Below are 27,183 nucleotides of genomic sequence, written 5' to 3'. Positions count from 1 at the left end.
AAGAAGATTAAGAAGAGAATATAGACCAAGATGTGTCCATTCATTATGTGGTTAGTGATTCACTAATAAAAACTGAGTTAAAAATAAATGTGGTGTATATTTATTAATTTTAAAGATGTAATTGATAAAATTAAAATTTTATAAACCATTTAATTGCATAAAATTTCATTATTATTTTGTAATTTTAATATTTCATTATCATTTTGTAATTTTAAGTGGCAAATGATATGTTTTTGACAAATTCATATTTTATAATTGTTATTCAAATTCTATAATAAAATATAGGTTTAATTATTTTGTTGGTCTATATAGTTTTGTGAAATTTTTAATTAAGTTTTTATACTTTTTTTTTAATTGAATCTTTGTACCAATTTTTTTTAATTAGGTCTCTACACTTTTTTATCCTTTTATTTGGGATCTTGTACCAATTTATTTTTTTTAGTTGGATCCCTATACAATTAAGCCAATTACTACTAAAAATGATCTAATTAAAAAAATTTTATTATAAAGACTCAATTAAAAAAAAAAGTATAGGGACCTAATTAAAAATTTTGCGAAACTATAAAAAAAAACCTAAAATATATCATAACAGTTTATTCAATATTGATTAGCGGTACCTTTATCTCCTAAATATTTTTTTAATATATGGTTGATGATAAAATAATATACCGTGATAAACAGAATCAATAGTCAATGGCGTTTTTTCGCCGCCGGGAAAAATATATAAGATTGTTAAAGAATTGGTCCGAGACAAATTAATGTATAAGATTATTCATTTGACCAAAATTGTTGGTGTAGCACATTATTACGGTAAAAAGTTTTGCAAAATGAGCAGCAAATATAAATATTTATAATAATAAGTTGTTTTACACTGCAATAAGTTACTAACAATATTTAAAAATTCATTTCTTTATGTTTGCATTTTATTAAAATGTTTTCCAAAAATTTTTTTTGTGGAAAGTGCACATAAAAGAGTAGTAATAGCAGTAGCGGCTAATCAGGCAAAGAATTGGGCACCGATTCCCATTGAAAGAGAAGGTGTCGGTCTTGTCTGGTAGCCTGATAGGGCGAACAAACAGGTGGTAATTTTCATTTTCTTCTTTTAATAATTAATAAAAAATAGTTCACACCTATATAAAATATTAGAATAGTTATTTAAATACAAAAATATCTTTAATATTTTATTCCAATTATTTATTTTTTGATAAAATAATTATTCAGATTAATTTTAAAAAATTTTAAAAATAAATATTTTAATTTTTAAAAAATTAATTATTAATTTTTAATATTTTTTCTTCAAACTAATAATTTTTCGTAAAAAAATTATTATTATTATTATTTGTACAATAATACTATACCATAATATTTTGTATATTTTAAACAAAAATAATAATAAATTTATTTATTAAATTTTTATGTATATATTTATAATATAAATTTAGTTATGTCTCAATGAAAAAAATATTAAAAATTTATATTAATTTTTTTTAAAATTAAAATATTCACTTTAAAATTGTTAAGACTGATTTAAATAATTATTTTATTAAAAAATAAACTGAAAATTAATTTATTTATTAAAATAAAATTTAAAAAATTAATCAGTCCGGTTTTAAAATTTTTGGGATTATTTAAATAATTAACCTTAAAAATACATTATATATACATACATAGGCGCATAACGTTTTTACTTATCCATATTTCCCATTATCATAAAAAAAATATCTATCTCTATTCCTTCTTCTCTTCTGTTCTCTTCTCTCGCTTAGGTGCGGCACCCAAGAATTTACGCGAGAAATGGAACAAGGGAAGCAGGGAGTGATGGTGGCTAAGGTTTTGCCTCAGCACCTTCAGAACCCCATTGAACAGCTCCAAGGTCGATTCAAGGAGCTTGAGACCCGCTTCCGAGTATGGCTCTCGCGCCAGTCCCTTGCCGTCGAGGCGGCCGTAGTCACCACCACCAGCGCCGCCCAGGGTGCCGCCATAGGCGCCTTCATGGGAACACTCACCGCCGACTCCGCCGCAACTTTTCCCACCCCTCCACCTAACGCCTCTCTCAACCCCCAAGCCATGGCATCTCTCAAGCAAGCTCAGGTTCCTTTTCCTCTTTCTCTCTTTTAGGGTTCTAAAATCGTTGCTTTTAATTTTCCTACCCGGTTATCCTTAGTTGACTTTTTCAATCTAGGTCCTTTTATTTGTTGGGAATTTAATGGTTGAATTTCAATCTAATGTGTAATCATTCATTCATGTTGACTTAATTAAGTAGGCCAAGGTTTTTCCTTATGGAATATGAAATCTTTAGGTTTTTCATAGAGTTCTTTCTAGAATTGTTGTGTGCAAGTAACATGATTTTGTTTAACTCTGATTGTAGGCTCTTTCTGGAGGTCCTCTAATTCAAGCTCGTAACTTTGCTGTCATGACTGGAGTCAACGCCGGTATTTCGTGTGTGTTGAAAAGGTTAAGGGGCAAGGAAGATGTTCAGTCCAGGTGAGATTTCACATAAGCTCTCTCGTTATTTTAGTGACACTGGCTCAATAAGCTTGTACCTAAAGTTATTTATGGGTGAAATGATACTAGCCTTACTATGGAAAATTGGAAAGAATATTTTTGTTCTGGGAAAAGTACATAGCAATAAATAATTAAGTATCGCCCAATTCTGAATGAGTGAATAAGTGAATTTTAACTTTTAAGCTGTCCATTTGTCATTCTTCCCAAATTAAGGCAAATTCAAATGTCATCAGATTGCCCAAAGGGGGCTAATTAATGATGATGATGATGATGATTTGTTAAAGTTGTTCAGTAGATATTTGTGTGTGTTTTTGGTTAGAAACTTAGAATACTATATTGATACTAACTTAGATACTCTTGTGGCTTCAAAATATTTGCTAAACTAATTCTAGAGAAAGTGTTCTTGGCCTAAATGCCAAAGTTTTAAATTTCGTTCAGACATAGGGGTGAATGTATATAATGTATTTGAAGGTGTTTTTGATGCTGGTGTTATAATAAACTTGCCAACAGGACAGACATCGACCATTAGAGTCGATGAAATGGCTCTTTCAAGGAGACCATTTGTTTAGCTGTATGTTTTCCCCAACGAAAGCTTTTTATTTATGAATAATGCTATATGACCAACAAAATTTATCATTTTTGGCCAATACATGGCTGAAAAGATATTTTTATACGTGATATCCAAAAAATATGGTGTTGTCTTCACTAAACCCTAAATACTAAATTCTAAACCCTAAATCCTAATAGTATAAAAATAAGATGTTGACCATTTGGCTTATATCGATAAAAAGTGTTGGTACCCTAACATTTCTCTTTATTCGTTTCCACTTGCTTAATGGTTCTCAATTTTTTTTCCCTCTGGACTTCCTTATTGAAATAAATCTTATGTAATTTTCAGCATGGCGGCAGCTTTTGGTTCTGGGGCCATGTTTTCATTAGTGAGCGGCATGGGTGGACCAAACCAAGCAGCAAATGCCGTCACTTCTGGACTTTTCTTTGCACTTGTTCAGGGTGGACTTTTCCAGGTGGGTGTAAAAATAAATGTATCTTTTCTCTTTAGTTGTGCAAGAAAATATGTCTTTACAAAGGTTTGTTCTGGTCTTTGTTTGTTTTCTATCTCTTCGTGGGTACGATTTTAGGGATAACTCTTGTTTAGGCCTGGTGGTTGTGATCCTACTTGAGCTTCAATTTTTTGTTTTATAGTTGTCTTTGTGGTAAGTTAGATTTGCTTGCCTAAGTTTGCAGATGTTATGTGTTATGTAGGTTTATATTTGGTTTATCCTTGGAGCATGTATATAACTATTCATTAATCATGCAGATAGGACAGAAGTTTTCTCAACCACCTGCTGAAGATATTCACTATATCAAAACAAGAAGCATGCTGCAAAACCTTGGCCTTCAGAGTTATGAGAAGAATTTTAAGAGAGGCTTGTTAACAGACAACACTCTTCCTTTACTCACTGATAGGTAGGAAGTTCAGTCAAGGCATAATTTTATTTTTTTTACCTTCTTTTTTTATTTTTTATTTTTAACCAAGTTTTTTATTTTTCTATGATGTGTTTCAGTGCTCTCAGAGATGTAAAGATCCCTCCTGGACCCAGGCTTTTGATTCTTGACCACATAGAGAGGTATGGGTTTCGCTTGATGGCTTGAATGTAGCCATACACTCACAGTACTATTCCTTATTCCTATGCCTTTCATGACACGCCTAACTGCTGCTCTTTTTACTTTCAGGGACGCAGATCTGAAAGAAAAACAAGGAAGCCGGCGTTGATTTCTTATGAGTAGGAGTTAGCTATCTCCTCCAAAGTTTTAGTGGTTAATAACAGTTGAGAATGATAGTAGGAAGTTTGTGTTTCAAATGAATTTTGTCATTTTTGTTTATTATGCTTTCTATTCCATTGTTGCAGTGTGTACTTTAATAAAATTTGCTCATCTAATCAAATAACTTAAGTTGCTAGAGGTAAATGGAGTGAAAGTTGATTATGGGGCATGAATGATAAACTCCAATCGGTCGAGAAATTGTTGCCATTGGTTGTAACATGTAAGTTCTAAAACTTGTTCCTCGAAATGAATACTCAGTAGTGACGATAATAGACAATGATATTTTGAATAGCAAGAAACCGTGTTACAACGTACAAAAGAATACTAGCCAACTAAAAACTAGCACATCGAGATGTTTTTAGACTCGGTGATTATAAGATCAATGGAGAAAAACATTCGGTTTATGTTTATCAACGATATTACTAGTGATATAAATTGTATTTAAGTGGCAACTTCATTCAGAGTTGGCTTTTGAATTTTGATCATGGTATTATGACCTGGTTTTGATTTTCGAGCTCTACTTGATATTTCAACTATTTAATGTGTGTAAGCCACTGCTTAGCCAAACAGTGCGATAAGTTTTCTTGCACTGTAGAAATTTAACAATAAGAATTTAAGAAATTTAGAATGATATTGAACAAATTTTCTTGTACTATAGAAATTTAACAAGAAGAATTTAGGAAATTAAGAATGGCTTGGGTAACACGTGTCATACTTGTTAAGGGCAAAATTTTAAGAAAAAGTATTGGGGAACAACTTATAATCACTCAAGTTTTAACAACTATAATTAATATTTATTTTTTTTATTAAAAATAATATGTTTAATATGTTAATGATCAACATTAATTACAAATTTGAAAAATAAGAGTTGCCAAATTTAACTTCACATTCACGTAGTTTGCATCAAGGAGTACCAACCCTAGGCTCACGATCGCATCCCCACCCTTCTTCAGTGTTGTCGCTATTGTGGTACTTGCGCCGTCGTCGTGCCGCCGTGCAGACCGATCAAACGCGCATCGCTAGTTTCCGACTTCATTTCTAATCCAACCTGTCCTGTCAACGAGAAATTCAACGTACACACTGCGATTGCATCCCAACCCCACCCTAGTTGTCGTCGTCTCGTGCATGCGCCATCAGGGGCGCAGGTAGGTATAAACAAAGGGGGGCAATGGCCCCCCCCCCCCCAAAATTTTAGCTTTTATTCAAAAAAAAAAAAAAGTCAGATCCCCTTTTTTTATTTCTCAGCCCCCCTTCTATTTTTGTTCTATCTTTTCCAACCTCCCTCCCCCTCTCACTTTTAATTTCTACAAAACCCAGCCCAATAGTCCATTCCCTATCCCCTTTTCTATTTCCCAATTCTTATTCCTTTTTTATTTCCCAACGTCACTAATCAGTTCCCCAATCCCCTTTTTTTATTTTTCAACATACAACCGGTCTCTTCCTTTCCCTCTTTTCCCACCTTGGCTTTCAAAAAATTTAGGTAACAACTTTTTCTATTCTTCTTCTTCTTTATCTCTTTAATCTTCTTATCTTTTACAATTTTACCTTTTTAACTCTTATTTTTTTTTGTTTTTTGCAGATTAAAAAAAAAGAGAGTAGTTTAACAAGTGATTTTTCACTCCTCTTTCTCAAAAAAGGTTCTATTTTTATTCTTTTTTATATATTTAGTTATTTACTTAATTAGTTAATTTATTATTATTTGTTAATTAAGTTTATGTTATTATATGTTAGTTTGTATATTTAGTTTTTTTATTAGTTAACTATTTAATTATAATTTTATATTATTTATACTAGGATGTTAGTATTATTGTTCTGAATTTTAATATTTTATTTTAAATTAAAATATAATTTTTATATTTTATAAAGATTTAGACTGTAATTTATACTTTTTGCTAAATATATTTTAAATTATAGGAACTTATTTGGCCATTTGAATTATGAGTAAGTTCAAAACCATTGATACATTTTTTAAAAGAAAAGATCAAGAGAATGAAGATGCTTCTACTATTACTACTCCAATACTTGAGGGGTCATCAAATTTCATTACTTCAAGTTCTTCATTGAATAGCTCAAAGCGTCCACGACTTCTTCCAAATCAACTGGATGTTTTTCGTTTGGAAAGAGATCCTGGAATGCGACCAATGATTTGGAAGTTTCCTCCAAATAAAAGAGATGAAATCCGTCGGGCTTATATTAAAGTTGGGCCAAATCAGCTAATTCTTGATAATTATCCATTTTCTGGTGATAAAAGTCATCGTCGCTTTCAAGCTTCATGGTTTAAATTGTTCCCATCTTGGTTAGAATATTTTATAGAAGATGATGCTATATATTATTTTCCGTGCTTTCTTTTTGCTAAGGAACCTTCAATCAATACGGGTTCAAATGCTTTTATTGAGAATGGTTTCAGGAATTGGAAGAAAGTAAATAGTGGAAAAGAATGTGCTCTTTTGAATCACATTGGCAAAGGTCCTAACTCATTCCATCATAAGGCGCTGAAATCATGTGATGATTTGATGAAACAATCACAACATATTGACAGACTTCTTCATAAGCAAACATCAGAAGAGATTGAAAAGAATCGAATTCGACTAGGAGCATCTATAGATTGCATTAGATGGTTGACATTTCAAGGTTGTGCATACAGAGGACATGATGAAAGCCAAAGTTCAAGCAACAGAGGTAACTTTTTGGAAATGTTAAAATTTTTGGGATCTTACAATGAAAGAGTGAAACAGAATGTTTTGGAAAATGCTCCAAAAAATGCTAAGTATACTTCAAATGATGTCCAAAAAGAAATTCTACATATTCTTGCTACTAAGGTGAGAAATTCAATTAGAGAAGAGATTGGAGATGCCAAATTTTGTATTATTGTTGATGAAGCTAGAGATGAATCTAAAAAGGAGCAAATGGCCATTGTTTTGAGATTTGTTACTCTAGATGGTTTTGTTAAAGAGAGATTTTTTGATCTTGTGCATGTCACTGATACTTGTGCAACAACTTTAAAGAAAGAATTGATTTCTGTCCTTTCTCATTATAATCTCCAAGTTGAAAATATTAGGGGTCAAGGGTATGATGGTGCTAGCAACATGCGGGGTGAGTGGAATGGTTTGCAAGCTTTATTTCTTAAAGATTCTCCACAAGCATACTATGTGCATTGTTTTGCTCATAGGTTACAATTAGCATTGGTGGCAGCTTCAAGAGAGGTACTTCAAATTCATGAATTTTTTACTCAATTAAACTCTATTGTCACTATTGTTAGTGCTTCTTCAAAAAGACATGATCAATTACAAGAAGCTCAAGCAATTGAAAATGCAAACTTGGTTGCTCAAAATGAATTAGAAACAGGCAAAGGTGCGAATCAAATAAGCACTTTACAAAGAGCTGGGGATACTCGATGGAGCTCTCACTTTAATTCTATTTGCAGTTTGGTAAAAATGTTTACTGCTACTAATATTGTTCTCAATATCATTGAAGACGGGACAACTTATGCACAAAGAGGTGAGGCTTATGGTGTTAGTAAAATATTATTGTCATTTGAATTTGTTTTCACTTTGCACTTGATGAAAGAGATTATGGGAATCACTAATGTTCTTTGCCAAGCACTGCAACAACAATCTCAAGATATTCTTAATGCAATGCATATTGTTTCTACATCAAAGTTACTTCTTCAACAATTAAGAGATGGTGGATGGTGCAATTTTCTTGCAAATGTTAAAGATTTTTGTGAAAAACATGAAATTGAAGTCCCTAATATGAGTGCACAATATGTTTTTGGAAGAGGTCGATCTCGTCAACCAAGTGTGACAGTTGAGCATCATTATCGAATAGATGTATTCTTGGCAACAATTGACTCTCAAATACAAGAGTTGAATAGTAGATTTAATGAGCAAACAATAGAGCTTTTGACTTTGAGTTGTGCTTTGGATCCTAAGGACAATTTCAAATCATTCAATATTGAAGAAATCAGCAAGTTAGCAGAGAAGTTTTATCCCCTTGACTTTCCTTCTAATGAGCTAAATATTTTGAAATCTCAGTTGCAACATTATCAGCATGATATACCAAATCATTTGAAAGGCATTGGTACATTTTCTGAATTGTGCAACAAGTTGCAAGAAACGGGAAAATCAAGAACTTATCACATGGTTGATAGATTAATACGTCTTGTTTTGACTCTACCAGTGTCTACAGCAACAACAGAAAGAGCTTTTTCAGCAATGAAAATTGTTAAGACAAGACTCCGAAGTAAGATGGCTGATGAATTTCTTGCAGACAATTTGGTCATCTATATAGAAAAAGAATTAGCAGCTATTTTTGACACAAATTCAATTATAGATGATTTTGAAAATAGAAAAAAACGTCGAATAGCCTTTTCATGATACAAAACTGTAAGTAGTAATTTTTATATATTATTGTCTTATTTTGATTGAGATTATATATTTATTTTTTTTTTAATTTTATCAATAGAAATAGTAATATAAAATATAACACCGCCCCCCTAAATAGTTAGCCTAGCTCCGCCCCTGTGCGCCATCATCGTACCGCCAAACGGCTCGCCTAAACGAGCAGCAATGTGATCAGGGGATTCTCGTGGAGCCATAGTGTTTCACATTCATAGGAGCAAGGTGCAGTTGTTGACGCTGAAGGCAGTTTGAGAGTGTTGCGTCAATGGAACCATCAATTGGTGAAGAAGGATTGTATGTCACTTTCTATGATATGAGTGATCACTCTAATTGCATCGAAGTCAATGTCCCGTATTTGAGTGATGATGATACTCAACATGTAGATAAGGTAAGTGGTGGTTTAGTAGTATAATTGGCGTGGATTTTTTTTTATACTAGTCTGATGGTACAACTTTGATATATGATGTGTTTTTCATGGATTTTTGTTATGCAAGTTGTATGTTTAATTGCAACTTTGTTTAATTTTTTTTTTTGGAGGTATTAAGAGGGATACTCTTGTTTATTATTTGATCTTCTGTAGTAATTTAGTGGATTTTTGTATGTAAATGATTGGATTTTTTTTTTGTTTTACATTGGTGTTCTCAACGAATAAGTGGATGTTGGAAGAGGTTTTTGGGTGTTGAATAGAGGATGCTTATATCTTTATGTTATACATTTTTGGGGATTCGCTTAGCTATATTAAGTTGTTTTCGATTGCTGGTGGAAATTGTTATAAATGTTATTGCGTTGAAAAATGATGATACAGAATTGAGTCATAAGGTGTGAATTGTATTTTATTGTTATTATAATATTAATGGAATCAAATTTTTAGGTGTGTGTGGCATTGAATGTTATTTTTTCTGAATGATTTGCAGTTGCCGGATCATACTGGCATTCACCTAGAGAAAATCTCCTACGTAGGATTGCGATTTGATTCGTTGTAGTGGGCACAGGAATTCTATTTGAATTATGCAAAAAAAGTTGGGTTAGTGAAGAACTGAAGATTGATGGTTTAGAAGTTATAGTAAACTCTCGTTGCAAGTATAGTTACTAAACCAAGCAATCAACCTTTCTTACAAAAGTTTTGGTTGTCACAAGTAACAAACCCCTTTAAAATTGATAACCGAGTATTTAAACCTCGGGTCGTCTTCTCAAGAAATTGCAGGGAGGTATGTTCTTATTATTGGTTATGAGTTTTGTAAATTGGAGTTTTGAAAGTAAGGAACCAGTATGTTGAATGATAAGAAGAATAAAATAAATAAATAACTATAAAATAAACTCTTGGCAAGGTATTAGAACTGGAAGTCCTATCCTTATCAATTGTGATGAGAATTGGATTTTAATCCCACTTTATTAACCTCTAACTATGAAGATAAATCAAGTGGATTAATTAGCTTAATCCTCAGGTCCTAGTCAATTCCTATGGAAAGACTAGAGTTATTGGAGCAACCCCTAATTTCAACCACTGCTTTATTTGACAGCTCAAGCGTTACCAATTACTTAACCAAAGCCAAAAGAGAGAATTCTAAATTAAATCAAAAGCATTCATGTAAATAAAGTAAAGCAAAATTAAATCTGAAAATACCTCAAATTGCATTAATAAAAGAAATCAAATCTAACATGAATATTCATAAATTAATTGGAAAAATAAATAAAAGGAACATTGAACCTATGATTGAAGTTGTAAGTTGAAATAATAAAGTTGAAATCCTAATCCTAAGAGAGAGGAGAGAACATCTCTCTCTAAAAACTACATCTAAAACTAAAATTGTGAATTATGAGAGCTTCCTTATGAATGGATGCATTCTCCCACTTTATAGCCTCTAATATGTGTGTTCTGGGCTGAAAACTGGGTCAAAAACAGCCCAAAAATCGCTCCTAGCAATTTCTGTTACGTTCAGGTCGCGGGAAGGTGACGCGGAGGTGTCGTCCACGCGTTTGCGCGGATTGCAATTTGCAGATACGACGCGGGCGCGTCATTCACGCATTCGCGTCGCCTAACGTCGGGGCAGCTATGGCAAATTATATATCAAATTGAAGCCCCGGACGTTAGCTTTCCAACGCAACTGGAACCGCATCATTTGGACCTCTGTAGCTCAAGTTATGACCGTTTGAGTGAAGAGAGGTCAGGTTGGACAGCTTTAGCAGTTCCTTCAGTTTCTTGTATTCCTTCCATTTTTGCATGCTTCCTTTCCATCCTCTAAGCCATTCCTACCCTGTAATCTCTGAAAATACTTAACACACATATCAAGGCATCTAATGGTGATAAGAGAGGATTAATATTAGCAATATAAAGGCCAAAGAAGCATGTTTTCAATCATAGTACAAAATCAGGAAGGAAAACATAAAGCATGCGATTAGTGTGAATAAATGGGTAAAGAGTTGATAAAAACCACTCAATTAAGCATAAGATAAACCATAAAATAGTAGTTTATCAACCTCCCCACACTTAAACATTAGCATGTCCTCATGCTAAGCTCAAGAGAAACTATAAAAGAAGTGAAGAGGAATGGTAGAATGTATGAAATGCAACATATCTTATATGAATGCAACTACATGCAAAATGTTTCTACCTACTTGGTTAAAAGTAAATAAATCTTTCAAGAACAAATATGAATTGGATTTCACAAATTCAAATTACAAAATAGAGTACAAATAGACTTGCAAGAAGAAAATAGCTCATGAAAGCCGGGAACAAGGAATCGAGCGTCGAACCCTCACCGGAAGTGTATACACTCTAATCACTCAAGTGTTTAAGGTCCGACTTTCTCAATTATCTACTAACCTTGCTTTCTAAGGCTTGCTCTTCATCTAACAATCAACATAAATTTAATGCACAGATACACATATCAAGAGGTCTTTTAAGGGTTGTAATGGGGTTAGGGTCAAGGTAGGATTGTATTTGGGCAAGTGGACTAAAATCTGAATCCTTAATTAACTTAAACTTTTCCCACCTAACTTAAGACAATCCATGTAATCAAAATACAAAACCTAACTATCCATTAACCATGTTTTCCACATATTCATGCATTCTAATTTCAAGTACAGTACATATGCATTGCTTTCACCACTTACTTTGGGGCATTTTGTCCCCTTTTTTTTTTACTATTTGCTCTTCTTCTTTTTCTCTTTTTCTTCTTCTTTTTTTTCTTTTTTTTATATTATATTTTTTTCTTTTATTTTTTCAATGCATATGATTAAATTATTGGATGCATGAATCATGTTCTAAACATTTCTTTTACATTTTCAGAAAATTCTAACAAACTCAATTCTCAAACCAAATGTTTCCGAATTCAACTTTCCCCATACTTAATTCATGGGTACTCTCACTAGTCTAAACTAACCAAGGATTCAAATTAAGGACATTATTATTTTTCGCTTAGAGTTAATGATGTGCTAAAGTGAAGAACAAAGGAGTATAATAGGCTCAACATTGGTTTGCAAAGAATAATGAAAGGGTAAGGCCATATGGGTATGTAAGCTCAGTGAAACAAAGGCCTCAATCATGTAAGTGTATGCATACATCAAACTATGGAAATATAGAATTAAGCAAGACAAAGATCACAATTTTAGAGAGAAAAATACACACCAAAAATAAAATATTGGTTGGTAAAATGCAACTTATTCAAATAGGCTCAAAAATCTCACAAGTTTTGTGTGTTCGAGCTCTAAACCATGTTCCAGTATAATATTTCTTCAAACAAGTGTAACATTAAATTTTATTCAAATTAGTGAAATGCTCTTAAAAGGTTTCTTGAAAAAGAAAATATTACTTCAACCAAGTGGTAAAATATGCACGAAATCAAATAATCATGCAATCAAACATGCAAATGTAACAACTAACAAGGAAAATAAACCATTGGTGTTGAGATAGAAGAGTGACTAACCCATGGAGATCGGTATCGACCTCCCCACACTTAAAGATTGCACCGTCCTCGGTGCATGCTAAGATGTGCCAGTAGACGGGTTGCTTCAACTGTCATTTTTCTCCAAAGATTGTGCAGGTGGACTTGTTTGTCTTCCCATTAAGAAGCTTTTCCTCTCCCTTTGTGGTGGCCATCCTGAAAGAAGAGGGAAAAAAAGAAAAGTAACCCAAAATAAAGATAGAAAATAAATAAAATATAGGTGTTAATGCCAGATAATAAGGGTCTCAATTACATGGTAGCTATAACATGTAAGTGAGAAAATAGTAGAAGTACATGGCAAATCAAGAGTGCAAAAATTTGCAACAATAGGGAAGAGAGTGCAAGACAATATAAATTCATGTCAATGCAAAATTAATACAAATATCATAAAAGATTAGCATTTGACTTAAATAATATTACCCAACAGTGTAGAACAAGTCACTGAGCATCAAAATAATACCAGAAAAGACACAACAGTTGAATATGAACAAGTGACACCAATGGGAAAATATTAATAAATTTAGAAAAGAAAAGAAAAATATGCACAAAATTAAAATGTAATGAATGAAATATGCAAATAAAGTAAGTAAAATAGAATGAAGGTGAAAAGGAATGAGAAGTGAAAGAAATAAAGTAAGAAAGAAAGAAGAAAAGATAGAAGAAACTAGGATTAGAAAAGATAAGAAAAATAAGGATTTGGAGAAGAAAAGATAAGATATTTTGGCTGATCTGGATATTCTGTGCGCCACATGTGACGCAGACGCGTGGGTGACGCGGTCGCGTGGTGCGCGATAAGGTCAGGTGATGCAGACGCGTGGGTCACGCGATCGCGTGACCAGATTTGTGCGAATGGCCTGAGTGCAGCCTCGCGGTCGCACAACTCTCTGTTTGAAACTTGGTATTGCCAAAATCCAGGGTGACGCGGTCGCGTGGTCGACGCGATCGCGTGAGTGGCCATCATGGGGATATGACGCGGACGCGTGAGCCATGCGTCCGCGTGGTAAGGCGTGTGCGATCAGCACCAGTCCAGCACCACTCTCGCACAACTTTCGGTCGTGCACCCTTTCTTACGTCGATTTCCAGGTCACGCGGCCGCGTGAGTGACGCGGACGCGTGGGAGGTAGGTTCCCCATGTGACGCGGACGCGTCAGCGACGCTGTCGCGTGGGATGATTTGTGCTAAAGGCACGCCTCCAGCCACGCTACCGCGTGACTCTCTGTTCGATTTCTCTTCTTCACAATGCACATGTGACGCGGACGCGTCAGCGACGCTGCCGCGTCGCGTGCGTGCTTGCTTTTTTTTTTTAATAATGCAGTATGCAGAATGCAATGCTAATATGAATGTTCTGAAAAATTCCAGGTTCAATACAATAAAATAAAATAAAACTCGAAAATAAATAAAACTAAATAAAAATGAAAAAGGAACGATCATACCATGGTAGGTTGTCTCCCACCTAGCACTTTTAGTTAAAGTCCTTAAGTTGGACATTTGGTGAGCTTCCTGTTATGGTGGCTTATGCTTGAATTCATCCAAAAATCTCCACCAGTGTTTGGAATTCCAACAGCCTCCGGGGTCCCAAACTAGGCACGTAAAGCCTTTGAGCAGCTTCAAACAGATTCTTAGGCTCCCGGGGTGTTGAATGTCAGAACAGATTCCAGGATCCCAAACCTTGCTTTTGCACCCGTCTTCTTGTTGATCATCATGATTCCATCCGGGTGGCAAGCAATCTGAATTCTCACTAAAGCGGCCAAACAACTTCCTAGACCCATTCAGTTGAGCTTTACACCAACCCTTGCATTTAAACTTTGAGCTTCCAACCATAATGAACCTTGCAGGACAATTCTTACCACTGACCATCTTCCTCTTTCTCTTTATGCCACAAAGAGCTCTAAGTTGACCATCCGTCTCCAGTAGCCCATATTCAAGTGGAATTAGAAAGCTAAGGGATATGAATTTTACCCACTTAAATGTTGTGAAGGATGATGGTAACTTAGGGGGAGGGGTCTCCAATAACTTCGGCAAGGTGATTTTCAGCTCCACTCCCTTGTGCTCTTCTTTGACAACTTCCACCTCTTTGCAAGCTTCTTCAATTTTAACCTCTTCCTCTTGGTAGCTTTCTTCCAGTTCAATCTTTTCTTCATTGCTCACCAAGGGCATGAGAGGCTGTGCTTCTGCTTCTTTAGTCTCCATTTCTTGATCAACCTCTTCCAAGTCTTCAACCATGGTATGCCTTGGAGGTTGTAACCCTCCTCAACATTAATTTCAATTGCCTTGGAAGGAGGTTCTATAACCTGACTTTCCCATGGAGGTTCAGCATCTCCTAAGTCTGCAATCAATTCTTCTTCTTCGATAATTTCGGCTTTCTCCACTTGTTCCAGTACAAAGTCATGCTTCTTACTATCCACTGGAGTTTTTAGTATCTCCTTCATGCTACGTTCTTCATTAGATTGTCCACATGAAGCCATGGGGGTTCCCTGAATGTCCGAACGTTTGGAAGGTAATTGATTTATTGCTTGGTCCAGCTGGCGAAGGGTTGCATTAAGTCTGTCCATTGCTTCCTTGAAACGCTCTGTTGAGTCTTGAGGTGATGGATATGGACATGATACATAGGGAAGTGGTGGTTCTTGATATGGTTCATATGGCTCATAAGGTGGTTGGTATGGTGGATAAGGGTTAGGATCATATGAGGGTATTTGGTAGTAAGGGGCTTGTGAGTATGGTGGTCCAAAACTATTTTGAGGAGGTGGTTCATTGGCATATGATGGAACTTGCTGGTAACTATAAGGGAGTCCACCATATCTATTGCATTGGCATGCATTGTAGGATGGTCTTTGTCCATGGTATCCTGGAAGGTGTTGTTGCCTAAAGGGTTGATCAGATCCTCTTGGCTCCTTCCATCTCTGATTGTTTTGACCTTGATGCATGTTCCTGTTATAACTTCCATTCCTTGCAACAGCATTGGAACCAAACTCAAAGCGATGGGGGTGAGAATTCATAATAGCAAATAAAAATTAAAAACGAAAATAAAAATAAATTTTAAATTAAAAGGTTATTGAAATTAAAATTTTTGAATTTGAAAAATTAAATTTTGAATTTTGAGTTTTTAAATTTTGAATTTTGAATTTTGAAATTTAAAATTTTGAAAATTGAATTTTTAAATTTTGAATTTTGATTTTTGAATTTTAAAATTTTGAAATTAAAATTTTGAATTTTGAATTTTTTATTTTGGAAATTGAATATTGAAATTTGAAATTTGAAATTTGATTTTTGAAATAAGATAAGATAAGATTTTGAAAAAGATATGATTTTTGAAAAATATTTGAATTTTGAAATTTAAAACTAAGATAAGATAAGATAAAAATTTTAAAATCAAAATCTGAATTTTTTTTTATGGAAAATTCAAAAATTCAATAAAAATAAAGAGAAAAGATATTTTGGAATTAAATGAGGAAAGAGAAAAAGAATAAAATGACACCAAACTTAAAATTTTTAGATCAAAATGAAGAAAACAACTAAGAACAACTTGAAGGTCAAGATGAACACAAAGAACAACTTTTTGAAAAAAATTTAATAACTAAATAAAAACCAATAACCTCTTAATTTATGAAAAAGCAAAAATAAAAACAAAAATAAAAACAAATAAACAAGTAAAAAGCAAATATTTACAATAACCAATAATAAGGCACACGTTTGCAATTCCCCGGCAACGGCGCCATTTTGAAGAACTAAAGATTGATGGTTTAGAAGTTATAGTAAACTCTCGTTACAAGTATAGTTACTAAACCAAGCAATCAACCTTTCTTACAAAAGTTTTGGTTGTCACAAGTAACAAACCCCTTTAAAATTGATAACCGAGTATTTAAACCTCGGGTCATCTTCTCAAGGAATTGCAGGGAGGTATGTTCTTATTATTGGTTATGAGTTTTGTAAATTGGGGTTTTGAAAGTAAGGAACTAGTATGTTGAATGATAAGAAGAATAAAATAAATAAATAACTATAAAATAAACTCTTGGCAAGGTATTAGAACTGGAAGTCCTATCCTTATCAATTGTGATGAGAATTGGATTTTAATCCCACTTTGTTAACCTCTAACTATGAAGGTAAATCAAGTGGATTAATTAGCTTAATCCTCAGGTCCTAGTCAATTCCTATGGAAAGACTAGAGTTATTGGAGCAACTCCCAATTTCAACCACTGCTTTATTTGACAGCTCAAGCGTTACCAATTACTTAACCAAAGCGAAAAAGGAAAATTCTAAATTAAATCAAAAGCATTCATGTAAATAAAGCAAAGCAAAATTAAATCTGAAAATACCTCAAATTGCATTAATAAAAGAAATCAAATCTAACATGAATATTCATAAATTAATTGGGAAAATAAATAAAAGAAATATTGAACCTGTGATTGAAGTTGTAAGTTGAAATAATAAAGTTGAAATCCTAATCCTAATCCCAATCCTAAGAGAGAGGAGAGAACCTCTCTCTCTAAAAACTACATCTAAAACTAAAATTGTGAATTATGAGAGCTTCCTTATGAATGGATGCATTCCCCCACTTTATAGCCTCTAATCTATGTATTCTGGGCTGAAAACTGGGTCAAAAACAGCCCAAAAATTTCTCCCAGCGATTTCTGTTATGTTCAGGTCGCGGGAAGGTGACGCGGAGGCGTCGTCCACGCGTTCGCGCGGATTGCAATTCGCAGATACGATGCGGGCACGTCATTCACGCGTTCGTGTCACCTAACGTTGGGGCAGCTATGGCAAATTTTATTTCAAATCGAAGCCCCGGACGTTAGCTTTCCAACACAACTGAAACCGCATCATTTGGACCTCTGTAGCTCAAGTTATGACCATTTGAGTGCAGAGAGGTCAGGCTGGACAGCTTTAGCAGTTCCTTCAGTTTCTTGTATTCCTTCCACTTTTGCATGCTTCCTTTCCATCCTCTAAGCCATTCCTGCCCTGTAATCTCTGAAAACACTTAACACACATATCAAGGCATCTAATGGTGATAAGATAGGATTAATATTAGCAATATAAAGGCCAAAGAAGCATGTTTTCAATCATAGCATAAAATCAGGAAGGAAAACATAAAGCATGCGATTAGTATGAATAAATGGGTAAAGAGTTGATAAAAACCACTCAATTAAGCATAAGATAAACCATAAAATAGTAGTTTATCAGTTAGTCATTAAGATTAGGAATACCAATTTTTGACAAGACAAGGAAGGAATTAAGGATACCTATTAACTAATCGATACATTGCAATCGGAAAGGTTATTGGGAGTCTCGAGTGAAGGCAGCATCTCGGGTAAAAAAAATAACAACCACGAGATATAGAGCAAGGATGTACGTGATGTTGGATAGGAAAAAAGATAATTGGATGGTGTCAAAATTAGAATTGAAGCATATCCACCCATGTTCTGCTAAGAAATCGGTCCATTACCACAAGTACAAAGAACTGACCATACATTCCAAGTGTGTGATTGATGACAACGATGAGGCTGCATATGGCCTAACAAGACCTACCTCACACTGGCAAATGATGTTAGTAGGTCGTCGAATTTGAGTTACTCAGAAAAGGACGTGAGGAATTACATTACAAGCAATCTCCACTGTCCTAATGATAACGCGGATGTTAAAGAAATCTTGAGCTATTTTTTGCGAATGAAAGAGATCAACTCGAATTTCTTTTATGCAGTAGATATCGACAAAGCTAACAAGTTTAGGAGTGTGCTTTGGGTAGATACAAGGTGCAGGGCGTCGTACGAATATTATAGAGACATGGTGTCGGTTGATACAACATGCATGAGAAATAACTATGTGTGTGTTTGTGTCTCTAGTGAAAGCTTTTCTGTTTTGAAATTATCGCGAGTTCTTACTTGTAGCTATTTTTCTTGCAGGCATGGACTACCGTTTGCATCTTTTGTTGGTGTTAGCCATCATGAGAAGTCCACTCTACTTGACAATGCTTTGCTTGGGAATGAGTAAATCCCTAACTTTGAGTGAGTATTCACGCAACGGGTTAAATGCATGGGAACTGCCCCACAAGGTGTCATCACGAACTAGTGCAAGGCCATGTTTGGTGCTATTAGGAATTTCTTTCCAAATACTCGTCACCGATGGTGCATATGGCACATATTAATGAAGATACCGGCTAAACTCAGAGGATACACTCGGTACAGAGAAATACATGCTAAAATGACTGCCATTGTATGGAATGCTTGGTCTATGAAATCTTTCGAGAAGGATTGGGCTGGATGAATTGAGGTCATAACAGATGACTATCTATATCAAGTTTAGTTTTTGTGTTACGTTTTGTCATGTGCTTGTATGCTCTTTTTGGGGAGTAGATTCTTTGTAAAGCCTTTTTCTGATTATACTAGATTTTTGGTTCCATTTTCATCGGATGGATTATAACTCATTTGGATATTTTATTGGATATCTCTTTTTCATGTTCGATGGATGTTTCTTTTCCTAAGTCAATAGATGTTTGTGATGATGTAGCTAAGTGTTCATGATAGTGCTTTTCACATTTTTGTTTTTGTAGACCTTTATGACGATCGACGAATATGGGTGGTTGTGTACTAAAAATATAAACCTTTTTTGTACATAAATAATTTTAAGAATGACCTACAATATGGTCAAACAAGAGTCAAGTTCCTCCTAAAGGTATTGGGTAAAAGGATAGAACCCAAAAAGAGCACCTTGAGGAGTTGAATTTCTCTTCAGTGTGAACTAAATTGGTGGAAATGGATTGGTTGGATTTGGAGTGTAAAGAGTGTCATCTAGTTGAAAGAAAACCAAACAAGATGTCCCTTCACTAATGTCACATGTCATAAGCTTTAGTTTAACTTGTGAAAATCAACTTCCTCCATTGAACAGTTGAAAAGACTTGAAGTGACGGGAATATCCAAAAATATTTAGGATAAAAAGAGTAGGTCTAACATCAGACTATAACCATTGGATAATAGATTTCTTTTTCATTATGATTTTACACTATAAAAAGACCTCAAACCACCTCTTTAAGGGGACCTTCGACTTTCTTTTTAGATTCTGAAGCTGAGAAGCTAAAAAACCCCATCTTTTTCTCTCCCCAAAATTTCTCTCATTGTTCTTCATTTCATTCATCACCTTCACAAGTAAAAACTGGCATTCAGGTGTTCCATCAAAATACTCGATAACCATTAGCCAACCCCTGTCCACTTTAAATAAAGCACATTCATCCTCTTGTGACATTAGTGGAGGTCTCAACACTTGTTCTCCACCTCTATTTCTCATTATTAGTTCTTGTATTGCTTATTTGTCATTAATAGAAGTGTTTTTCTCATAAGTATACTTGTCTCGAATCTCTCATCTTAACCATTATTTTTCACTTAATCTATTTTTCATAAAACTTACTCGAATCAATGTGTTTCAATATTTTTCCAAGGTAAATTTTGGACAGATATGAGGAGTACTCAAAGAGTGAAAGTATGCACGCTTTTTACGGGATTTTAACATTCCAACCGTGGATTGGTTCAGTTCGTGCATGAGTATGATAATGTGCTGGGAACAAGGAGCAAAAAGAACTGGAGGATGATGCTACAGACTCTAAAGGAGTTATTCCCTATTCATCCAGCTATACAATTGAAAAACAATTTCAACAGGAGTACACAAGCTCTATGTTTAGGGAAGTCCAACAGGAATTCAAGAAAAAAGGCAATTGTTTATTTTGACACAAGAGGGTGATTCGTTTTGTGTGGACGTGGATGAGCGATACCTACTTTTTGGGGAGTCTAGGTACTGCACCAACAGTGTTGATTTTGACCCTTTAACACATAAGGTTTGGTGCGAGTGCAACATGTTTGAATCAAGAGGTATACATTGTTGCCATTACCTTGCTGTGTTTTCATATTACAGAGTAGATATAGTATCATCTTGTTATGTTCTTTCTCGATGGAGCAAAAATGTACCGCGCAAGCACACTTACATCAAGAGCAACTATGTCGTATCGATCGGATGAAAGCCATAACTTATTCAGAGGATTGTGTTCATATTTCTTTAATGTTGCCCAAAATTTCGTGACCTGTAACGAAGAAGCGGCCATGTTGCATTCGGCTCTTGATGATGTCAGAGCCAAGTCAGTTGATTATCATGCCAACTTGGGATCCAAAAGTGTTGTTGGTACACAGAACAACATGGCCACACAGTATGAGTGCGTGGTTAGTCCAGACGACATTCAAGGTCTTTCAAAAGTGGCAACTAAGGGTTGGTCGATATCGAAGAGGTTTGGAGCTAAATTGGATAGATCGATCAAGAAATATATACAAAGAAGAAAGAGAAATACACCTTTAATATGTGTTTAGCATTAGTTAATTTTGGATTCTTTGTTGATATGGATTTATGGATGAAATTGACTTATTTACCTTTTGCATGATGATTTTTTTTAGGAAAATGATGTAGCACCTACTCGAAATGTAGTGGTCAATTCTATTGTTATAACGAATGAATTATAAGAACATAGCGGATTCGTGTCTTTGTTAAACTCGTTTGGAAATAGTTTGAAGAGTTTTGATTAGGAACTTGTAAAGATAAGTACTTTGGTTTTTGGATATTTTCCTTTTTTTTTATACAGAAAACTTAATTCCTTAACTATTCTAGCCGCCTTTAAACATTAAAAATTAAGGAAAAAAATATTTGGGTGTGGCCCGTTTGTCCAAAAAAGAAAAAAAAAGACCAAAAAGAAATTGCTCCCCCTCCCAAAGAATAAGAACGTTTAGGGTTTTTGCGTTTTTCTCTGTGGCTCACTGGAAACTCGTTCGGCACCTATTCATCGTCCTCCAGGTATTCCTTCCCTCTCCCTGTTGCCAATTCGTTCGTGTTCTGTTATTTCATCGTTTATTTCTTCAAATATATTGTCTCATTGTAACGTAGCTTTTTCTCATGCGATGATTTTCTTGTCAAGTCCTAAATGAGTAGCTGGTACTATCGTATGTTTGTACTGTCAATGTTTATTCTGCGGAAATTACGAAAATATTTGCTGTAAAGCTTCGTAGCACAAGATCTGATTTTTCGGTATATTATTGTTGTTTTGTTTCCCTGTACAGTGAAGAAGAGATTGCTCTTTTTTCCTATCAACAAGGATGTCTGGGTATGTTCCATTTTATTTATCTCATGTCTTATTTATTCAATTTTCTTTCCCGTATGGTTCTTAATGCCGTGCTGTTGTTCATATTATGCTTTGCATACTGCTTGCAATCTAATTGACTTGAAAACTCAACACGATAAACTAATTTTTAGTATTGGATCAGAATTTTTTTTTGGGTCAATATATGGAAAATTTGGGACATAATGGAGTAGCATTTTTTTCTTCAAATTGACACTCTTGACGGGGAATATAGGTTTTTTTTTTCCCTCTGTTCATAATCATGAATAAATAGTTCTGTCAATTTAACTTCATCCCTTATGGAATTGGCTTTAAAAGTTAAGTCCCACATGATTTGATTAGTCTTTTGCATTGTATTTTTTTAATTCTCTATGTGCTAAGTTAGCTATTTTAGGTTGTTGTAGTTATCATGATTCTTCTATTTGTATGTTGAGTAGCTTACCGGCCACCGCTGACAAACCATTTCTTTTATTTGATTAAGCTACTATTTTGGTCTCCAAAAGATTCAATTTTTGACAAAATGGTCTTTGAAAGAAAAATGACATTTTGATTCTCCAAAAATATCCCAATTTGCCAAAATACTCCAAATATAGGGAGTGACACAGTATTTTGCAAGCCTAATTAGAAAAACGAGATTTCTCCATTTTTCAAATTTATTGGTTTTATGCTAAGTGAATTTATTTTGGGCCATTATTCTTTTGTGAATGGTAAAAAAAAAAAAAATTGGGAAAAGGATTCTAGAGATTGAATTTTTCTTCGATTATTTGTATGTACTTTCTAAATAATTTTTCAAATGTTCCAATAAAAAGTTGAATCAAATGCACGGGCTATTTGCCACTTATGGAGAAAATAGCTTATTTTGTCAAACTGAAATCATCTCTGGGGAGCCAAAATGTCATTTTTCTTTTCTCTTTCAGAAGGGTCATTTTGTCAAAACTTAAATTTTTTGAAAGCCAAAATGGTAGTTATTTGATACCCTTTTTTATCATACTCTTAATCTGCAGTGAAGAAGGTCCTGTTGTGGCAGCTGAGCCAGCAGCTCCTGCCATTGGCGAGCCAATGGATATCATGACTGCCTTACAGCTAACACTTAGGAAGTCACTTGCTTATGGTGGTCTTGCACGAGGCCTTCATGAGGGTGCCAAGGTGATCGAGAAGCGCACTGCTCAGCTCGTTGTTCTTGCTGAGGATTGTGACCAACCTGACTATGTTAAACTCGTCAAGGCCCTTTGTGCTGAGCACAATGTTAGTTTGCTGACAGTTCCAAGTGCAAAGACCCTTGGAGAATGGGCTGGGGTAAGTCTTTGAAACTTTGTTCTGCCGTGCAATTCATATCCTCTCAAACTTCTGTCTCCTTAAATTTAAATAAATCTTTTCTGCCCTCCTTGCAGTTGTGCAAGATTGATTCGGAAGGAAAAGCTAGGAAGGTAACTGGTTGCTCCTGCGTAGTTGTGAAGGTATCATGTTTTTCTTTGCTTTTGTGCAATTCATATTGTCTCTTGCTTCTTTATTATTATTATTATTATTATTATTATTATTATTATTATTAAACTATTCGTTCCCTGTAGGATTTTGGAGAAGAACATGAAGCCTATAATGTTGTCCTTCAGCACGTTAAAGCTCAATGAGTAGTTGCAAATTACATAGTTTGTGTTGGGCTTCAGTTTGGGATTTTTTCATTAGGGTGAATTTTGCGTTGTATTAGGGATTTGAAGTGTGGAAAATGCACGTGCCCATTTAATTCTGGTTTATCGACTAATTCCATAACTTATTTTGAGTTAACGACTGTTTTGGTAATGAAAGTTTTTGTTTAAAATCAAAATCGTTCTTTTTTTTCAAAATCATTCCCAACTTCATAATTATTTTTAAAATGATATTTTTTACTAAAATCTTGATTTTTTGGATAACATTAATAAAAATAATTATAAAACTAAAAAAATGAAAAGAGAAAACAGAAAGAAAAAGAAAGCAGAGAGAAGCAGATTTGACCGTTGAGGAGAGGGGCAGAACGGAGAGAGAGATTGCAAGAGAGGAGAGCAAAAAGGAGATAGAATTCATCAAAATAGAACAATATATCATCCATTTGATGGGCACGGTAGTGACAATTGAAAAACCCATTTGGGTGTTCGTCTTTGCCAGAAAATGACAAGATTGAACTCAGGGAAGCTCTTTGCGCTCTGAAAGGCGGGACAATAGAAAACGGAGTAGGTTTTTCAAGTTATGAAAACCAATGTGATAGTCATGGTGGTGGAGGTGGTGTTGAATTGGTTAAGAACAATGTTTCCGTTTGGTGTGACTGTGTTGGGAGAGAATTGGAAGATGGTTGTCGTCAAGGTGTGGCTGATTCCCAGATGAATGGGGTCTCCTCTTTGTTGAAAATGAAAGAAAGTGGGGTGTTTTTGGTGTTGGAATGGAAAGAGGAAAATAAATATTGGAAGAGAAGTGAAGATAAAGGTGGTCAATTTGGAAAAATTGTGACTAAAGATGTTCCAAACTTCCAATTACTGAGGCAAGTAATATAAGAACAGGGATTTTTTTTTTTCGGTTCAGAGAACAGGGACTTGGATGCAGAAGATTTGGTGAAGAATGATGAGAGAGAGAAAGGGTGGATACAATGCTTGGTTGGGAATGGATTAGGGAGGGATGAGATTTTTCTTTCAAAGAGTTGCAATTACCAATTTTATTAGGGATAAATTTGTCCAAACATTATAATTAAGGACGATTTTGAAAATAATAAAAAAAAAGAAGATAAAGATAGATGTCACTTGAAAGTTGAAATGATCATCCATGCACTCATTAGGTGCTGTAAATCACAAGAAGCCTGAAAAAGGAGCTCTATGGCAACCTACCTCTTGTACAGTTGTACCCGCAGCACGAATCGTTCCATCAATGGTGGCTAAATCAAATAGCAAGCCTTCATTAGAATCTGAAAATGACAAAGACGGAGCTGATAGTTTATCTGTGCTGGGAAATCTGGAAGTCTTGAGCACAATTAAAACTTCATACTATCAAATACATAAAATTCAAATTCACATAACTTTTTTTTTTTTTTAAACTAATCAATTTTCTATTTTTTAACCATATAACTAAAATTCACAATAAAAATTAAAGTTAGTCTTTTTTATTGGAGAAAAAAAAAACATCTTTAATTTCTACTACTATTTATAACACAAAAATTGATATAAAATTATTTTTTGTGACAAGTAAACCATAAACAGAAATGGAAGAGAATTTCTCATTAGAATTGTTGTTAGAATTTATATTTTCTACTAATAAAGGTAGCACACCTTTTTTAAATTGCAATGATATTGAATTTTTTTTTCTGTCAAAATCGCAATAATTTATGAGGTATTTTATTCTCTTTTAAATTGAATTGATACGTGTAGATTTATGTTTCTCTCTTAACCTACATGTGATTTTTGTTTTGAAGGTAAATAAGGTAGCTATCATCCATGAATAGGACAAATAACATAAAAAAGAACTGTTGAGTTTGAGAAAATAAAAATAGCAATTTAATGATGACTAACATTAGAGACGGAGCTAGATGAAATATTAGAAGGGGACCAAAAATATTTACACAATAAAATAAGACTAAAATAAAATTTTAAAGGGGGCTAAATTAAAATTTACATATAATTTACATGTAAAAAATTAAAATTAGGGGGAGCCATTACCCCCTTTTTATGTATGTAGCTTCGCCCCTGACTAACATTATAGTTTTGGGTTAAAAGCTTAAAAATATTTGTGATGTGTGTATTCATTGTGCAAAAAAATAAAATGTTCAAAATAGGCTCTATTGCAACATCGCTCATATCCAATGTGCCCAACATTCCAACTAAATACTCTTTTCTCTTTTCTAATTATAATCCAAGATAAAAATGTATTTCAAAACCAATTAGTAAGATCAGATTAGGATTCCAAGTAAGTAAAAAAGGAGATCACCAAGCTTATTCATCAAAGAGGAAAAAGAAGAAAAATTCAAGAGTTGGAGTCAAAAAATAAAATAAAATCTGATTTGATTTAGAGGTCAACCTTTTTAACTTGTTGAAACTACCATCTTCTTTCATGCACCATTCAAAGTAAGAAGAAGAAAATGAAGGTTGCTTTTCTTTGCTGTAAATCAAAGGTCACAATTGAAACTTGGGACCAAAGAATGGATCAATGATTCAGATTTTTGAAGTCAAAAAAAAAAAAAAAAATAGAAGCAACTGGATAAAGATTCAAACCAACTCTAATCATTGCTAATGTCCTATCTCTTCTTTGCAATTTTGCTATGAATTTTGGAAAAAAGAACAAAATCAAAGGTTTTCAACCAAGCTCAAGTTTTGGAAACTTTACTCTTATTTAAAAGGGTAAACAGCTAGAAATTGAATCAAGGAGAGTGAGCACGGATCTTCATAACTTTCAAGCTTAACCTTCTTCTCCTTTATGGTTTTACATTGAATTTTTTATTTTTCAGACTTATCCTTCTTTGTTCTTTAATTAATGAAAAAAGATAAATATGTGAGACATCAGTAAAAGTCATTGAGAGAAAAGGCAAAGATAGTAATCTTAGTGAAAAGTCAGAAATTATTTCAAACTATTTTGTATGTATGTCTGTTTTGTATTCATGAACTTGAGAGGATTTTCTTGCTAAGTTGGGTAAGCACTTAGTGATTGAAAGTCTAGGGAGTGAACATAGCCAAATTAAGTTTGAGTAGAAGTTTAGTTTGTCCCTAATAGAATTTGGTTGAATACTTGAGAATTGGTATTTGTAATCTTTGATAAAGATAGTGGAAATCCCACCACAATTGTGGTAGAGACTAGATATAGACTATATTGCACAAGGTCATTGAACTAGGATATATGACTGTGTCATTTTCTCTTCTCTGTTCTATTTCTGATTTTATTCGATGTGAGACCAAATTAAATTGTCTCCTGTTTAATCTATCTCACATAAGTCACAACAACTCAGTACACTAAAAAATAACATGCTTTGTTTCTGATTAATCGTTAAGAGACAAAATAAAATTGTCTCCTACATAATCAACTTTGTAGACTCAACAGCAACACTGAGTTAAATCTAGTTTAAAGTTAAAGTGAACAAGTTTTAAAAGAGTCCATATATTCAGCCCCCTTCTCTAGGTCACTAAGAACCTTCAATTGGTATCAAGAGCCCAATCTTAAGGAATCAAGGTTCACAGCTTGGAGTAAAGATTTAATGGCCAACAACATGGGTGCAAACATTACGATTTACACACTCACTAAAGGCCAATTCAACAACAGACCTCCTTTTTTTAATGACAAGAACTACATTTATGAAAAGGAAAGAATACAGATATTTGTGTAGTCTATTAATTACAATATCTGAAAGATCATTATGAACGGT

The 27,183-nt window shown here is 34.0% G+C and overlaps 3 protein-coding genes across 3 annotated transcripts; all 3 read left to right on the top strand.

Annotated features, from left to right (window-relative positions):
• The first annotated feature begins 1,663 nt into the window (after positions 1 to 1,663).
• Positions 1,664 to 4,473, top strand: LOC112783416 (chloroplastic import inner membrane translocase subunit HP30-2). Its single transcript, XM_025826357.2, has 6 exons — positions 1,664 to 2,091; positions 2,369 to 2,484; positions 3,404 to 3,530; positions 3,824 to 3,972; positions 4,071 to 4,133; positions 4,240 to 4,473. Exons 1-6 carry the CDS (start codon positions 1,795 to 1,797, stop codon positions 4,277 to 4,279), a joined length of 792 nt encoding a protein of 263 aa, XP_025682142.1. The 5' UTR covers positions 1,664 to 1,794; the 3' UTR covers positions 4,280 to 4,473.
• Positions 4,474 to 6,266: 1,793 nt separating this feature from the next.
• On the top strand, positions 6,267 to 9,712 carry LOC112786067 (uncharacterized). The gene is made up of 3 exons (XM_025829490.1): positions 6,267 to 8,606; positions 8,977 to 9,117; positions 9,644 to 9,712. The coding sequence occupies exons 1-3, from the start codon at positions 6,267 to 6,269 to the stop codon at positions 9,710 to 9,712; spliced, it is 2,550 nt and encodes an 849-aa protein (XP_025685275.1).
• An 11,462-nt stretch (positions 9,713 to 21,174) lies between these two features.
• Positions 21,175 to 23,637, top strand: LOC112784252 (small ribosomal subunit protein eS12z). The gene is made up of 5 exons (XM_025827407.3): positions 21,175 to 21,493; positions 21,757 to 21,800; positions 22,820 to 23,111; positions 23,207 to 23,272; positions 23,384 to 23,637. The coding sequence occupies exons 2-5, from the start codon at positions 21,793 to 21,795 to the stop codon at positions 23,441 to 23,443; spliced, it is 426 nt and encodes a 141-aa protein (XP_025683192.1). The 5' UTR covers positions 21,175 to 21,493; positions 21,757 to 21,792; the 3' UTR covers positions 23,444 to 23,637.
• The last annotated feature ends 3,546 nt before the right edge of the window (positions 23,638 to 27,183 follow it).

The sequence above is a fragment of the Arachis hypogaea genome, chromosome 20 (genome assembly GCF_003086295.3).
Source record: "Arachis hypogaea cultivar Tifrunner chromosome 20, arahy.Tifrunner.gnm2.J5K5, whole genome shotgun sequence".
Taxonomy (NCBI): domain Eukaryota; kingdom Viridiplantae; phylum Streptophyta; class Magnoliopsida; order Fabales; family Fabaceae; genus Arachis; species Arachis hypogaea.
The sequence above is the reverse complement of the archived record's forward strand: the minus strand, read 5'-3'. Positions and strand labels throughout refer to the sequence as shown.

Bases quoted from the DNA above. Each gene is read 5' to 3' on its own strand.
- LOC112784252 (XM_025827407.3), top strand. The intron at 23,112-23,206 runs GTAAGTCTTTGA...CCCTCCTTGCAG, and splicing joins CCCTTGGAGAATGGGCTGGG to TTGTGCAAGATTGATTCGGA. The intron at 23,273-23,383 runs GTATCATGTTTT...CGTTCCCTGTAG, and splicing joins GCTCCTGCGTAGTTGTGAAG to GATTTTGGAGAAGAACATGA.
- LOC112786067 (XM_025829490.1), top strand. From the start codon at position 6,267: ATGAGTAAGTTCAAAACCATTGATACATTTTTTAAAAGAAAAGATCAA. The intron at 8,607-8,976 runs GTCATCTATATA...CGCTGAAGGCAG, and splicing joins AATTTCTTGCAGACAATTTG to TTTGAGAGTGTTGCGTCAAT. The intron at 9,118-9,643 runs GTAAGTGGTGGT...AATGATTTGCAG, and splicing joins ATACTCAACATGTAGATAAG to TTGCCGGATCATACTGGCAT.
- LOC112783416 (XM_025826357.2), top strand. From the start codon at position 1,795: ATGGAACAAGGGAAGCAGGGAGTGATGGTGGCTAAGGTTTTGCCTCAG. The intron at 2,485-3,403 runs GTGAGATTTCAC...TGTAATTTTCAG, and splicing joins AAGGAAGATGTTCAGTCCAG to CATGGCGGCAGCTTTTGGTT. The intron at 4,134-4,239 runs GTATGGGTTTCG...TTTTACTTTCAG, and splicing joins ATTCTTGACCACATAGAGAG to GGACGCAGATCTGAAAGAAA.